This window comes from Solenopsis invicta, chromosome 7, assembly GCF_016802725.1.
Source record: "Solenopsis invicta isolate M01_SB chromosome 7, UNIL_Sinv_3.0, whole genome shotgun sequence".
Taxonomy (NCBI): Eukaryota; Metazoa; Arthropoda; class Insecta; order Hymenoptera; family Formicidae; genus Solenopsis; species Solenopsis invicta.
Genome location: NC_052670.1, coordinates 2343808 through 2361387, shown reverse-complemented (window position 1 = coordinate 2361387; position 17580 = coordinate 2343808). Strand labels below are relative to the sequence as shown.

The 17580-nt window shown below is 41.3% G+C and overlaps 1 protein-coding gene across 4 annotated transcripts in view; it reads left to right on the top strand.

The window, feature by feature from the left end:
• Positions 1-17580, top strand: part of LOC105199953 — an 81509-nt gene that overhangs the window by 13510 nt on the left and 50419 nt on the right. For 2 of the 4 annotated variants that reach the window (XM_039452118.1, XM_026130328.2), the window contains 2 exons: positions 13065-13125; positions 14167-14248. In XM_039452118.1, the coding sequence (XP_039308052.1) occupies positions 13065-13125; positions 14167-14248 (143 nt within the window). Of the gene's footprint in view, positions 1-9998; positions 12375-13064; positions 13126-14166; positions 14249-17580 lie in introns of those variants that run through there. The other 2 variants (XM_039452117.1, XM_026130329.2) reach the window with 2 other exon arrangements.

The window sequence follows — 17580 nt, the reverse complement described above, 5'->3', positions numbered from 1 at the left end:
CGTTGACGTGTGCAATCGTCGTCGACGTATGACTGTTACGTGTCCCGTTTCTGCCGTTCCGCGTACGTTCGCCAGGAATCGTCGTTGCCGCCGGATGAGCCGATCGATTTCGCGATCGATCGTGGCGAACCTGAGCACGGGTCGAAGGTGAACGGTCCCGCGATCGTTGCGCGCGTGACGGAGAAGTGAATTTGTGATAGATCGGTGCTCTCTGTGGTGATCCATCCGGAGTGGTGTTGCACGAACGACTTGGAGCGCGTTCCCGCTTCCAAGCCAGCTGCAGCGCGGAGTGGCGGAGGAGAGATCCGTCTCGCTGCTTTCTTATTTATCTCTTTCTCTCTCATCATCTCAGCGACTCGCTGATCTGCTGAAGGTAATCCACGCTCCTCTTTTCTCTTTATCGCGCTCTTTTTTTTCTCTCTCTCTCTCTTCTCGCTCCTTTCTCGGGGCTTTAAAGCGATATCCCGCGCGCGCCCAAGTTTCATGCGATGTGAACTCCCGCAGCAGTTTCGGGGCCACGTTTTCTGCTACCAAGAACGATCGGTACCAGAACGTGCCAACGCTTCTCTCTCCGTGTTCGCCGCTGTCCTCCTTCCTTTCTCCCTTCCTCCTTCCGCCATTCGTCTCTCTTTCACCGTCTCTTGTGACATGTCGACTTCGCAATATCACGCGCGCCACTTATTTCCGATACACACCTCGTCGCGTCGCGGTTTTCAGCTCGCGTCCGCACTGTTTACGACCTGGTATCGCGGCTCGCGCTGCCTGACACTTTTATTAAGCCTCTTTTACCGCTCTGTCACGCCGCTCGTCGATAATTTTCAGCGACCGTTCGATTAATCGCGCTCCGGCGTAATCTTTCCTTTTTAATCCGTCGTTTCATAAACTTTCCTGCGCTTCCATCGTCTCACGAATATTAACGAATTTTCAGTTTAATCGTAGAAGTGTCTTACAGCGAGTTTGGTTGAACGCATTAGTGCGCACTGATGCACATAAAAAATGTACACCGTACGCAAATTGACGTAAAGATAGAGGAAAGTTACCAATACCGGCGCCTTATTTTATTTTTGGATAATACTTTACTTCTTAAACACAAGTTAAAAATAAAACTTTAAAAATATAAGTACAATAAATTGGAAAGTGTCTTTTATCAGATGGTACAGTCATGTTTATAATGCTGTTTTGTATTTTGTAATAATTAATGTTTTTGCACCATAATCCAAAAAGAGAGTCTGCAAGAAATTGAGTCCCAAAACTGCCACCCCAGACAGTAATAGCAGAATTCAGACAAAGTCTCATAGAGAAGGAATTATTTATAACTGTAAGATAAATTGATAAACTAAATAATAGAATATGTTTATGTATTAAACAACGAAGTTTATACAATTAAAAAAAGAACAGAATTGCACTTTGCACAGTTTTTAGTACTTTATTAGTAGATCTGTTGCGTCCGACGATTTTATTCTTACCTTGAGATATTAAAAAGAAATGTGAAAAAATTCATGATTCTATTAACATTGTAATTGAAGATTTTGCAGTCATAATCTATTTTTACAGAGAGGTGATGCATTTTACGTTGCACAGTGATTTTATGTTTCAACTCGCATTACGAGGAAAATATGAAAAAGACAAATACGAACAAAACAGTTTAGGAAGCTACAAACATATAAAATTATCTAATATTAGCAGTAATATACTCACTATTGTTCCAACTATGCAATTTGCAAGACAAGATTTTGCAAATTTTATTTTCGTTTTTCAAGAATTCATTTTTAGCAGATTTTATATAGAAAAGAGCTATGTATGTACAAAATATGAGTTTTTATTTCTTTAATTATTTAAAAATTATTTAAACAGATTATGTTTTTATAATGTATTAATACAGTGTAATGTATTTCCGAGAAATATAGGGTTGCCACTTTAGGACGAGTAAGCCAGTATTGGCAATTTTCCACAATGTATGTAATATAAATATATAAACAGATTAAATTATAAAATCCTCAAGCGATATTTTATTATGCCATTTAGTAAAATATATATTTCATCAGTGTACAAACAATGTATTAGATCAGTGTACAGTGGCTTTAAAGCACACCAGTGTGCAATCAAATTCGCTATTACTTGATCAGTGTCGAAATTAATTTTTCGTTTATTCGAAAATCCAATTGCAGAAAAATTTCTTCTTCGCGCTCCGTCATCGTCACTTTCACGGGAATCTCTTTCGAGAGCTCGTGATAATTAAACTCCCTCACATCGCTCGTTTGTCTTTCTTTTTCTTCTCACAGTTGAAAAGTCTGCGTTAATACATTCCGCATAAATGTTTTAATTCTATATAAATCCTATATCCTTGCACATGAAGTCCGAGTGTTTCATTAATATCCTCTCCTGCGTGTAACGTTTCTGTCTCTACTATTCCTTCCATTCGCGCTTTACGAAATAGATTGTCTCTTATTGAGTTTTACGAAACGTTAGGAATATTCATTAGAATCGCGGATGTAATAGATTCCCCGGGATAATAGGCTATTGCGTTTTATGCATGCTTTTATATTACGTCCTCGGCTCAATCGCATTCTTTGCATTGAGATATGACTATTTAACCTCGTTCTAAGGTTTTTTATGTAGATATAACAACAGGAAAGCATCTTGCGAAATCATCTTCAGCTTTATAAGATTCTCTACTCACGTAAACATATAATTTTCCCATTAAATGAATATCCACGAGATATAAATGTTACATATAGATTTATTAAGCCGATTACTTCGGGAAGGTGTAAACTAAACAACGTGATAAAAATAAATATATTAATGTTACCTGTGTTTCGCCGAATTATTTTTTGCCATTCTATCCTCGTTTTACATCTGATGAACGATGAAGATAGAATGACGAGAAAGTGCGTTAACACCTTACAGCGCGTTCTGAATACAGACCACAACGTTCTTCTAAATTTCTACACATGTACACCCAAGGACTTTGATTCTGTCCATGGGGAAATTTTTCAAACTGAAAAGTCGCTATCTTTCTACATACTTACAGTTTATGATTACCGTAACAGCCAATAAGCTCTAGTTGTTTCATTAATCATGAACTGCGAGTATGTAGAAAATGGTGACTTCTCAGTTTGGAAAATTTCCCCATGGACAGAATCAAAGTCCTTGGGTGTACATTAAGAAAAGAGACAAAGGAAGAAAAAAAAAAGCTCTTTCATTGTCAAAATTGTATCAACGTTATTACTAGATTTATGTTTATTATTGCACATAATAATTATTGGAAACAACGTGTGATAACTTGTATATCAAATTAAATCTTAGTTTGTGCAAAAGATGTTGGGGAAAATGACCGACGTGTGTCTATAATAATTCATTGTTAGAGGCGCGAAGTTTAGTTCACGTTCTTGCATCATCGGTCAACGTCACGTTGTTCCGCCGCTCCTGAATTTTGTTCATCCACTCGAACCTACCGTCCGTTGCGTTACGTCACGTACTTACGTACCTTTATTTCTCTTTTTTATTTATTTATTTATAATACGCAAACTTATCCATTAAAACTGATCCACGAGAAATATCTTCCGAGCCGTCCCGACCTATTTATGCACAAAAGCAGATTATAAAACGTTTCATCTCTTCTCTCTTTTCCCCATACAAGTGTGTAGAAATAGCCAAGAGCACGTATTGCGAAATGTGTGTTGCATATTACGTTAGTGGAACTGCAGCGACAGCTGAGCGCAGTCTACCGTTTTTCTAATATCGATGGAAATGTATTAGAAAATAAGTAAACCTCTCTAGTCACCAGTCGGAAAGATTGTATAGTTGATTCAACATCGAATCAATGTCGAAAAACTGCGAATCGAACTACATCGAATCAATGTTGATGTTAGTTTTTCCGACATTGATTCGACGTGAAATTAGTTTTTTTCGACATCGTTGAATCATTTACATATTTCTGACTGGATTTCACTGTGACATCGTGATGACAAGGTATACGATTTTCAATCAGCAGGCAATGCTTTTTAAATATTTATTCTTCATTACATAACGTTTTTTTTCTAAATATTTAAAAAAAACATTTAAAAAACATTGCCTACCGATTGGATCCCTGGCCAACGTTTCTCTTATATTATGGTTGGCAAGTCGTGAGCTGACACACCCCAAGCTCAAAACAAACATAGGTCCGTAGGAACCTGCTTTAAAATCATGATCGAGTTTGCTGGCAACTGCTAACATTTTGCTATCTGGGTGTGTGCACACTCAGGCTCGGGGGGTTAGACAAATGGAAAAAGAGAGGGATCCGATCTCTCTTTTTCTCTCTCTAGTGACCCGATCCCGCGTGATTTTCACGTCGAGCAACATCCGCGCGGCCGTACATCCGCCTTCCGTGTGCGTACATGCGTACACCGCGGAATAATGCGGAATGTTTTTTTTTCCCTCCCTCCAACCCCGACGGGCTAACAATCGCGCTGCCCACGATGCGTGTCAAACGCGTATTGTCGTGGCATGGGCGTATTCGCGCGCGTTGGATACGTATGTACGTACGTGCGCCGGCACGGCCGTCACGGAAACGAGGAAGCGCCGCGCACCGAACGCGTATACGGACGTGACGGAGGCGAGTAGGAAACGGGAGATGCGTGAAGCCGGTACATAAGACGCGGGAGAGGCACGGCTTTTACGAGCGCGCGGCACGGGATGCAGTCGAGCGAGTGCAGCAGAAACCGGAGCGAGTATACGGGGTGTCCGGGGCGAAACGGCGTGCGAGGAAATCGATTCGCGTCTCTCGAATTCGAGGATTCGTCCCCCGTGTTCCGAAATAATAGTTCGATAGGGTCTTCGCGTGGAGAGGAGAGTTCGGAAGGGATCGCGCCAAGGAGTTTTGACGTGTGTTAAGCTTCAGGGATAAAAAGAGAAATAAATAAACGTGGACGTTTGGCTCGAGATATTTTTCCGTTTTGCGGCTCGATTATCGCGCTCGGACGTTCGGAAACGAACGCTGAGGCGACGGTCCGAATGAATTTTTCGTCGGGGAGGAAAAATTGGAATCCACCGACTTGGATATCGGATACCATATTTCGTTCTTTTACGCTTCTCGCGCCGGGCTACCCTGTATACGCGTGCCGGCGCACTCGCGTGCGAGAACGCGATAGGTATGCGGCAGAAATCGAGAATGAGTGACCCGGGTGCAGATCGACCGCTGACGTATAAATTAGGCACGATCGCTTAAATCGTCTCGCGCGCACTTTCCTCCGTGATGTGCGTTAAATTGTTTTCGTCCCAACCTGTTGAATTCTGATGGAATCAAGCGCGCGGGGTAGAAAAAAGCCAGCCGAATGCCGCAAAATGCACTTTTTTCGTACGACCGACAGATCGCCGCTGATCGGTATCACATTTATACTCCAAAATCCGCGCTTTTTTGGGTTTCACTCGAGCGCAAACTTCTCGGTGGACTTGCAGTAAATTTTTTTTCGAATGATCTACATTGTCGTTAACGAATATGTAAGATATTTGAGCTGAGTAAGGCCTTAGCGTGAAATAAGGCCTACTTGTAAATTTGCCACTTAAAAACGCGCTTCATGTCTAGAATACATGCTTAAAAGGTGTGTCATAGAAAGTAGGTAAAGAGGGGCTGAGAAATTAAAACTGGCAGCAACACGTTTATTTAGTGCAACAAAAACTTGCGACGAAGTAGGTAAACAAGCCATTTTTATAAAAATTTGCTGCAGTGTTTATTAAGTATATGTTGTTTTATGGTTTATTACAACATATTATAATATTATTCAACTTCCTAACTACATATATAAAAAAAATTAATATACATATCAATTTTTTGAAACAAGTATACTTTTTTATAAATAACGTCCGTATCAAATAAGATCCGCTTAAATAAGGTCTATTAAAGCCCGTTTGTTGTCATGTATTGTTTGTTGTCATGGCTTGCAACATAGGATAACGATTTTCATTGAATTTGAAAAATTAAATTTGCCTTTAAATGACTAAGAACTTTCAAAAGTTTAAAAATTAATTACACACAAAATTTGTGATGTTTAATGATAGAGTAGATCCTTTTTGTGATTAATAATTATTTCAAAAGTGATTTGGAAGATAATGATTATAATTTCTTTGTTACTTTGAATTTATATTTGATTCGGATATTATTAAAACACAGCATTTAATAAGGGCCAATGTCAGATTTACAAAATTCTTTTTGTTTATTTACAAGTGTTCCAAGTATATGGAAGATAATTCTATTTTTGGCAGTGATTGAAATAAATATATTATTCTCACTTGATTTATTTCAATATCTCTATAAATAGAGTTGATAAAAAATAAAATAAGTTGGGTCGGCCTTATTCAGGTCGGGTACTCTACAAGTCATCCTCCGAAGAGGAATCCGGAAATTACGAGAAGCTAAAAATGAATTAATGCGCTTGAATTTGATAAAACATAAAACGAATGTATTATTACGATACGCCGCAAAGAAATTCCACTGGGCATTCATGAAAATGCTGACTCTGCGCGATCTTTTGCCGTTTCCGACGTTGCTGTAACTCCTTAAGTGGGTTTTACACCGGTGCATTCCGCAGCTTCTAGTGCCCCGCGCGACGCGCGATGATGTAACGCGTTAAACAAGTGTCATGTAATCGCTAATAGACGTTGCACCTAATCCCGCTTTTTCCTTTTGCGTTTGACACGATCATCGATGATTACGTATCATACGTCGCATACGTGAAAATTGATATGATTTTATCGAATGATGACGGCAACTTTTCGAAAAGAGGATACATTACTTTATGCGCATATGCATTTCTCCGTAAACTTTCACTTTTTCCTTGAAGTAATCTACCCGCTGTTGTTGTGCAATAATATAACCAGACTCAATCACATTTATGTCATTGCAAAAGAGATATTAGGTATACCCACGCATTAGTGCGTACCAACGCGATTAGGTCGCATTCTCGATATATTGATTCGCCTCTGACCGGCGCGCATAGTTCCTTGAGAATTTGGCGAGCTGACTGGTCGCGCATGCTGAATCAACGTCTCGAATTCAATGCATCTTGGAAAACAGTTATCACGCTCGTAAAAGTAAGCGGACGGACCGTTAGTGATTGTTTCTCTATTACCATCCCCCTCCCCCTCCCCTGCCCTTTCAATAATGTTGAGTGATGCCTTTCGTTCCGACAATTTACCAGCCATTTCGCGTAATTCACCGCGGTGAAACTAAACAAATGCTATTTTGCTTAATCGTCTTTTATTTAAATTCTTTTTATTGCGCGCGTTACCGCGCGTCTTTACGAAAAGTTAAACGTTTACACAGCAAAACTGTATTAAAACGAGAACATTTATGTGGGAATGATTATTGAGACAGCGATGAGGAAAATAGAGATGACTAATTCTTCCTTGTATGCACGTATATATGCAGATTTTTAATGTACACAACTTTCCTAGGAATGTTAGCTAAACTACTCACCGCTTGATTTATTTGTTGTCTACAATATCTGTTAAAAGTGATTGCAGTAATTAAACAAGTGATGTATACATAGCGACCTCGTATTTTAGACGCAGACGTAATTAAAATTTAGCCCGTCAGTTCCCTTAGAGAGTAAAAATGGTGTATATTTATTATTACATTTTTAATTAAAATCATGCACTTAAAGAGGATTACAAATTTATAATCGCATAATCAAAATATTTTTTCGAGCGTCTCGAACGTAGAAGATTAACGTCGTGCTATACATTCGTAAGATAATCTAAATCTAAATAATAAAATAATCGTAATTCGTAAGGTAATCTAAATTTTACGAAAATTTCGTATCGATTCTCTTTATATACTGGACAGCGCATTTAATCTGCATTAAGAATTATTCGATTCTTCTTCAAAATGTCCTAAATTACAAGTAATTTACAAATGGTTTGGTAATAGATTCGAACGTATTGTATCCAGGATCAAAATATTGTCCCATAGATCAAATGTCCAAACCTCGGTAAGCATGCCTCTCCATTGCTTGACTTTGTATGCGTACATACGTATACTATATATATATACACACACACACAGACATCACTGTGGCACAGCCTATACAGTTAGGAAACTGGTTTTCGCCTCCTCTTGCGTCAAGCCGCACTACTCATATGATCGAAACCATTTCGCGCATTGGTACAGTTGTTTCTCCTCATATTACCTCTACACATAAATGATATCTTATATCTACGAATTGTATATAGGGCTCTCATTGTCAGATATCGTTTTGTAATTTACGAAAATTGCCAGAGCCATTTCCCGACCGTTACTTTAGGGACGATTACTTCTAGTCGATAAAACGCGATTTCTAATAATCACTCGCGTGTGATGATGAGAAGAATCGAACCTCACGCGTTACATACCGTGCTCTCTTTATTTATCTTGATAACGCTAAGATGCGAAACGTCAAAGTAGAGAAAGATGGAGCGAATTTCCTTCTTCCATACACATACGTTAACCTTTTAAGGCGAGATGCGCTAATTTTCACACAATTATTCGACAAGATGGAAAATACGATTACGGCTTCTGAGCATGGTATTTTAGCAAGGGATTGACCGGCTTTAATTATTCGCAAGTTAACCGCTGTCCAACTATCGAACTCGCGGTGCCTCTCGGAGAGCGCGGTCTGGCTTAGATACTCTGGCCAAAGCCTACTTAACGTAACATAGTTGATTGCCGTACTGTATACACGTATATACGACATATGCGCGAGCATCTAGTTACCGTTTCGACAATGTAGATTTCTCCGGGCCGTTTGAGGAGACTAGAACTCCAGACAACGTTGATATCACAGTAACGCATTGCTTGACCCGAATTTGCCGCGTCACCGAATTTGCGAACGTAATGCCTCTTCATCTACCTTAGCCCTATCTCCCGTTACCTTCGACGACCGGCATTCGCGCTTCCATTGTGTGCCGCATTTAATGCTAAATGCGATTTGATTCTGAATTCCGTTTGCCGTATTCATATGAATGTCTTATTCATTGTAAACACGGAATGAGAATGAGGTGGCGATATATGTATATATATGCCACGCTAAACGGGAAATTACCACTAACGAAGTGTTTGCACATTCATCCCGTATGTATCCCATAATTAACTTGTGTTAATAAATTAATAGTGATATCATAATTACTATTATAGTTACGTAATATAATATTCAATTATAATGATACTTGTGCGATTTATAATTTATACATATATTTCTACAAAAGTTGCCTCAAACCGTTTCTTTTTTCTCGTGTTACCAATTTACTAAAAAAACTTTAATGATCAAATTATTGGCCGCAGTAGCAACGAGCATTGCTGCACGAAAAGAACAAGTTTACTGAAGTATCTAAAAATTTAGCTGCGCTCGATGAAAAGTTCCTTCGATTAAAAAAAAATATTTGAATCAAAGAAATTTGTACATCGTTATACGGTTAAAGAGAAGCTTTTTTGATTTGAAGAAACTTCTTGTTTGTTCTTTTTATTAAAATTGCAGAAGTTTGGTTGTGCAACGCAAATCTTCTTTCAAATGAAAAAAATTTATATTTTTCAAATCAGAACAACTAAATTATTTCTTGCATTTCTGTCGCTACTTTCTTTGAATTGAAAAATTACTTGTTTAAATTAAATAATTTGAACAAATAATTTATTTACTTTACAAAGGATTAATAACATTATTTCTCAAAATAGAATAAAGTTTTATTTTTTTTTAAGGTATTTTCACTTCAACGTAAAAAATCAAGAAACAATTTCATCAATTTAAACTTAACTTTTCTCTTAGAATAAAACAGATTAGAAAATAATTTTATGTCGGAATCAAAATAATTACGTAGAACGCTAATAATATTGCTGTAAAATATTTGGACATTCTAGCAATCAGTTTTAAGTCTAATTTAACTTTTTTAATGATTCAACATTTAATTATCTTCAAATCAGTATTTCAGCGAAGAATCGTTCTTTCCGTGTGAAAATTTAAAATTAGTATACATGTATTACTTATTTACGCAAGTACTGTTATACATGTATATTAATTTTTAATGTTCGTAGTATTATTTATAATCGCCAGTGATGAAAATAATAAATAAGTCCAAATTTAATCGTCAGTTGTGAACAAGTTTAATTAATAAACAATTTGCCAGTTTGTCGAGTAAATTTAGATTTATTTATTATTTACAATTATCGTTGAAATAACATCCCTTAATCCTTGCCAATACTTTGATTCAGCTTAACTCGTCTCGAGATAAATTTGTTAAAGCTTAGCTCTTTTGTGCAACATGCTTATAACTCCGTGTGACATTCATGCCTGTCACAGAATGTCTGTACCGTTTTATAGTGAAACAGGAAAAACGGAGTGTGTTTTCGGGCGAAAACACACTTTCTCCGAATCGCCGTGCCATATCCGAATACGTTTTGGAGCTAAGCCAGAACATTTTGAAAAGGAAGCGTAGAACAGGGGAGGGGGAGGGAAACTGTTGCGAGTTTTCTTCGCGCTCCTCCTGTCGTTCGGTGAAGCACAAAAGGCTTTAAGGCAATGAATGTATGCAGGTAGTGACACGGAAAGCTTCACCGAGACCTAGCCTAGAGCGCTGCGAGTGATATGCATTTGCGGCGCACACCACTATGTCAGCTGTACACGTTCGAAAGACAATGAACGAAGTACGAAGTGCCTGGGTGCATGTATGCGATATATCGTGCGTAACGTGTATGGACCGTAAGCAAATATCAAAAGCTGTCAAAGCGATTGGAAAATGAACGTTTCTGCCGAGTGAATTTTATGAGAGAAATTCAATTTTATTAATTGGCTCTCGATCGAAAAAGAAAATATTAATTCACTTTCGTAACGCAGATGCGATAATCGTATTATTCTAATGAATATTTGAGAAATCAATTTATCCGTTTTATCAACCATTTTATTTTTCAAACACTCGAAACGTGGAAAAAAAACGCGAAATGGAGGTTGAATTCTCGTCCGTGAAAACTCGCAATGGCCGGAATAGAATGTCTTGAGGAGTCTCTTCAGAATGAAAACCGCCAGACGTACATTTAATCAGCCCCTTCGTTCGCACCAAAGCGGATTGCGAGAAAACCAGGTCGGGGATCACATCAACTGGTAACAAAAAGAACGGTACGATCTACCCGGAGAGGGGGGGAGGGGGTCTACACTTTAGTATCTCAGGAATTTAAGAAATGCCCTGGCACTCTATCGATCTTCGCGTTTTGTTCCTCCAATCTCTCCGCGAGAGAGAATTTTCGGCGACGAGCAATTTCGGCTGTCGCAAAATTCCTTAAACATTTTGCCTTTGCGTCCCCTTGCCGCGCTCTAAGTGCGTTGAACTGGCGCTCTCCGTCAATTTTTATCCTCTGTGCCAGAGTGTAGTTCCAAATATAAACTCCTTCGTGAATGCGTCCGTGCTATCCATTCTCAGTCGCCGGCTGCGGCGGAGAGTTTATTTTCTAGTTTCGTGACACGTGCACGCGAATACCGTTCTCTTTCAGGGAAGCTTTCGGTAGTCTCGGCGCGAGCTTTTCATTCAGTGTTACAAACGGTGTCGATATCAGTTTCCGAATATCGTTAACGAGTTGGCCAATCGATTGCAGCCAGTGTAAACGATGAATTGACTAGATTGCTAATTACGGACTTTTCGGCATGCCGATGCATTAAAACGGAAATGTAGTATTGTGGTCATTGCTTTGTTGTCTCTCGTGTTTAACAGAGAAGTAGAACAGCGTTGCGAAATAACCTTAATGGTCTAGATGGAGTTACAAAAATGGGCATTTTGCATTCGCGGCGCAATTTCGAGTAAATTATGACTTTTGAAATATTAAATTAGACACGTGAGACGCCAGTCGCGTTTAAAAAAAAGTAAATACCTCTCGAGTCTTGTTTTTACAACCACATATATTTCATTCTTTCGTAGGATGTGTGTATTTATGATAGGACTACACGCTCTTATAAATAGAACGTAATTAAAAATAGATCTAAATCAATGCGGTTTAATGTCAATCAAAAAGACGAGCGTGTAGCTCGCTAGAAGTGCACGGGGACAATTTTCAAGTTCGAGCGTACACACACATACACACAGGTGTGCTTGCATCTTGTAAAAATTTCCTGTCCGACACAAAACTATGAACATGTCGAAATTTTTTCGCAAGCTACTTTTTTGCGGCTGCTCGTCGCGCCCGGGTCACGATAGCCGATCGATCGTCGTCGACGAATCGATCGTCGACGATCCGCCACCGAAACTGCAGACGGAACCGTCGTCGAGTTACGAGGTGGCGGTGCAGGAGGCCGAGGACGTAGCTAGGCATTTTGATCTGTCCGCTATAAAATTCATCGACGACGAGGAAGCCGACGAAGATGCGGCCTGCACTAAGAACGGTAGTCGGCGATCGATTGGATTTTTCTTTTTTTATAGAAAAGTGGGTTGATACGCGGTAGGTCCGCAGTTATTCCCCGCTAAGGGACGATATAAATAACCGATGGGCAAAAAGTTACGAGGACAATGTGGACTTTGTGTGCGCGCGCGCGATACACAAAGTTTTTCGCCGCGCGATACACGGCGAGTTGTCAGTTATACGTCTCGCGTTGCCGCGAGACGTATAGAAATATCTATTTCGCTGTATTTTGAAGGGAATGACGGCGCGTCATGGTCTCGGTCAGATTGCCCCGAGAACGGGGAATTTTCATTCCCCGTCCCCGTCCTCGCTGTCGCCGTCGCAACGCGCGACGGCGACGACGGCGACGACGGCGGCGTCTTCTCCTCTCGCAAAAGTAAGAGAGGCGGAAATAAAAAGGAAAGCACTGCGCCCGGGCAAGAGAGATATTAAATTAATGGGTACACGGTGGCTTCTCGCGCGGAGTAAATGAGAAACGAAGGAAATTTGTCAGGCTCCCGGGAAAAGGGAGGAACGGAGATGCGCTTCACTTATTTCCCCACTCTCCTCCGTTACCGGGCCGCCGCGGTCGCTATATTTGACCGTTGTAGCCGCGGCCCGGTAATGGCTTCTTTGACGCGTGTTAAATGCGCGATAAATTTGCCTAATTAATTTCTTGGTGAATTCCCGACAGAAGAGCTGGACGGGCCGAACGCTGGGCGGATACGAGACGCCTGGGTTATCGCCGTCGAAAGGTGAGACAACTTGGTAAAGAATAAAAAAGACCGGGGCCCGGTGGTGAGTGCAACGTTATAGCGTACGTTGCACGTCTACGTGACACAATGTACACACGCGCGCACGCGAGAGACGAGATCTAGTGCCCCGCTTCTAGTAAATACATTCCTGTCGGGGCGGAATCGTGTATCGATTAAACGTCACATAAAAGGCGGCGGTGTCCAGCGGGCGAACGTGTTTTTGATCGAACGGGAAAATGCGTCATCTAAATGTCACGAGAATCGCTCGAAAGCAGCGTGCGTTCCAATCGAGCCGATAATGACAGCTCGTCACGAGATGTCGTAAAATCAGGGAGTCCGCGCGCGCTCGCACTCTCTCTCTCTCTCTCTCTCTCTCTCTCTCTCTCTCTCTCTGTTTCTCTTTCTCTCGATATCTTCTTTTTTATTATTCTTCGCCGTTCGTAATATCGATCCGGTCGACGACGGTTATCCCTCTCGTAGACGCGGCGATACTAACATTAGCAACGATGTTAATAATATGACGGAATTAATTTTCTCGATTCATATACCTCTATTATCTTCTTCCCCGGATGCAAAATCTGTTTCTCTACGTTTAACCTCTCCCCAGGGGGGAACGGGCGGGGGGAGGAGGGAGGTTCCTGCCGTTCGAAGGCGCGATTTATCTCGATCACGGGAATGCTGCTGGACCGTTCGATTGTACGACTCATCCGAGAAAATTGCGTCCATTAAATTGCTCCTGACTGCCCGATTACCTTCCGTGAAAGTACATTTAATGAGGACGGATAATCACTCGTCGCCCGCCGTCGCGAATTAGATTTTACGAAAGGTTCCAGTAGCAATTTACAAAACGTAGTCGTCGCGTCGCGGAGCGCAAATTTGCCGAGAAAGGCGAAGAGAAGCGGCGGCGGCGAATGGAAACGCAAGACTTTCGTGCGCGCGATAAGGATTGGCTCCCGTGACTCACTCTCCGGTATCTCGTTCGACTTGCCAAGGATAAGCGGCGACAAGCTTTTCAAACGAACGTTTCCTCTTATTTCGTAGGAGCGCGCGGGAGAGGCTGCAGAAATTGACGGCACTTAAGAAGATCCAGCCGCGCGACATCCAGGCCATTTTACATCAGCGGGTAAGTAAAGAACGAGACACGATAATTAGTCGAATTGCCTGTTAATATCGTGCTCGAGCGATTCGACGGGCCCTGCGCCGAGATACGATCTCATCGTACACCTCTCTCTCTCTCTCTCTCTCTCTCTCTCTCTCTCTCTCTCTCTCTCTCTCATCGCGCTGAATGAAACAAGTCACCTTTTTACGCAGGTTGTGCCAGAGCCGGTTTTAGATTCACCGTCGTCGCGTCCAATTTTTCGTGGTTCTAGTTTTTTTTCTGTTTAATCGATTGTTACATACGCTTCGACTCTCATCTGTAGAACAAAAAAAAACAGAAACGAAATATTCGTAGTTTTTGTTCCGCCTGGCGCTCCGCGGTACGCGTTCGATTTTCTCTTATTTTTAGAGAATCCCGTATTAATTATTCGAGAAGAAATAACATTTAACGCGCTTAAAAATTTCTCGAGCTTAAAATATTTAGCGCGTGATGCCTCGTGCGGCCGTCTCAAAATCAATCCATGCCCGTGACCTTAATCCGCCGCTGACGGCTATTGCCGCAATCCGCGCTCACACAGTCTGACAATCGCGCGCGAATAACAACGTCGGAGATGCGCGTTGAAAGACACCGCGCGCGCGTTCCTTGTGTTCGACTTCCGGCGATTTTTATCGCGCGCGGAGGCCACGGCGGCGATTCGCATGCGATTCGATTCGCGACACCCGGCGACGACGACGGCGACGCGGCGCGTGCGAATTCCGCTCAGCGAGGACGTCCGGCGCGGCGCGGCGCGGCGCGGCGCGGCGTGCAAATGAATCGATCGGCCGCGAGCGAGCGTATAGTCGTCACGGAGGCTGCTTATGAAATGTGGAATGCCGAGTAAATGAGCGCGGAGTGAGAGGCGGACGGTGATTATGCGCGGCCTTGTTTACGGGAGTGTGCGGAGCAGGAGTGCGCGTTTCGAGTTGCATCGCGCACGACGATTCGCACGCTCGTTTGCTCGCTCGCTCGCGTCAATTCGTGACTCTCGTCCGAAACTCTCGGCCCCGCCGGACACTTCGATTACGCAAGAGCGCGTTTCAGCTGACGACGCCCCCGCTATTTCAACCGGAGGCTGCGTCGCGTCGCGTCGCGTCGCGTCGTCATTGTCGCGAGTAAATTACGCGGAAAGAGTAATACGCGCCGGAGAAAAAGCGGAGGAATTTCCCGCCCCGAGCGTATTAAGCGCGCGCGCGTGGACACGCTTTCGTCGCTCGAGAGTAAAGCTGTCCGAGGGTATCGATATCCGACGCTTTCGCTGAGTTAGTAACCGAGCGACAAATATTGGTGCCATCCGACACTTCGCTAGGAAGTATCGTACTTTTCGAGCGGAGACGGCAACCGATGTAATCCCCGACGAGTACGGACTTTGACGCTACAGACGCGCGAAAATTCCTTTACGTTTACCCGACAACTTTTTTTCCCCCTTTATCCTAATGGAATCTTAAATTTATTCTACTCTGAATTTACTATCGCGAATAAACGTAATCATACCTATTAATGGTTAAAGTTAAATCAGTTATTAAAGAGATAGAATTAATTTTCCGCGCCGCTTTTTTCGCATGCGTTTGACAGAACTTTTTTTTTTAGTTGTAAAAAAACGGACCGTCTTCCGAAACGGATTTCGCTCTCCGAGAGCAATTAATGACGTCATAATTCTGCCTCAAGTTGTAATTCACCTCCAAATACATTTCCAGTTCGAATATGAGTTCGCGAAAATTGGTTTTACTCACCCTCACATTCATACTCGCCTCGATCGAAAACTATTAGTGAAAGTTTAACTTCAACTAACGTTTATGGAAATGATTAATAGAAATAACTTTCCATATTGTACCATAACGTTATACATATGCATGTCTTTCGGTACAATTATACAAATTTCTTTCTTTTCTTCTCGAATAACGACGTACTTAACGAGCTAACGACGTATACAGCAACCGGTTCGTCCCCAAGAAAAGTTGTGCTTATTGTTCGCTATTAATGTGACCGACATAATTTAAGGTCGTATGCGGGAACGTTTCGCGTGAAACGGCATGCGGGTTTAAAATCTCTCGTAAGCAGGCACGCATCAGGTTCTCGCATATCGCGCGAAACACATCTCGGAACGGAAACCGCACGAGGATGTCGTAACACATTCGCAACAGTTAACGAGTTTTCTCGATATTACGGCTCGTATCACTTCCAGCACGATTAGCCACTTATTGCTATCAACAATGCGGCGTATTTCTCTCTCTCTCTCTCTCTCTCTCTCTTTCTTTCTCTCTTTCTCTTCTTCTTCTTCTTCTTCTTCTTCTTCTTCTTCTTCTTCTTCTTCTTCTTCTTTTATATCAGTGCGTAATCCGGGTAAATGGAAGGTACTAGGCTAAGAGACCTCCGGTTAATTTGTGGACGATGGCGGTGCCATTTAGGAAATTGGTCATTTTGACGCGTCAATTTTTTCCACGACATTGGTGTAATAGAATGGTATTAGAATTCACTGAACAAGACGCTTAAGTCGTTTCAAGTTGATAAGATTTTCATTAAACTACAATGTTGAACGTCTACGCGTAATCTATGTCTAGACAATGTATTCATGGTACTTTAGAATTACGGTTTAACCTCGAGATTTTAGTGCTTGCAAATAAATGAATCGGAATTTCAGTGATGTAATAATTATATGCAGAACCAGTAACAATATTTACTCTGAAGGAGAGAGTATATTTTGAGAGATTATTTACGCGCGCGTAGACTTTTTATTTCTTTTTTAAATGATTTTATTTTCTCAAAATATTTACGGCAAAACGAAACGTTTGACGTGAGGATATTTTAAGAAGACTTATAAACATTCTTTTTCGCGATGATATTGTGATACGTATCTCTATTTATCGCTAAGTATAATTGATCGATTTAGAGTTTTATTTATGTAACGTGCAACTTTGACGACAAATTACTTTTTATTATATTTTATACTTGAAACAAGTTGGTTTATTAAGAGAATTAAATTCTTCAAAATTAATGTGGAGCAACACAGGCGAGTTGCGGATTCACGCATCACGCGTTGTAGATAGCAATTATTTTTTTGTTACTTTTTATAGTTAAGACAAATTATGGTTTATTAGGGGAATTAAGTCCTCTAAAATTAAGGTAAAGCGGCACAGGGGAGGTGCAGATTTACACATCACGCGTTGTAGATAGAGATAAACACGGGGATTGTATTTTGCCCAGATATGCGGAAGCACGTGCTACAAAAATAAAGTGAAACTGCGCGATCAACCATTTTTCATAAAGCTAAATTGAATATTATGCCGCACTGCTGTCGCGTGATTGCTATAACTTGTAAT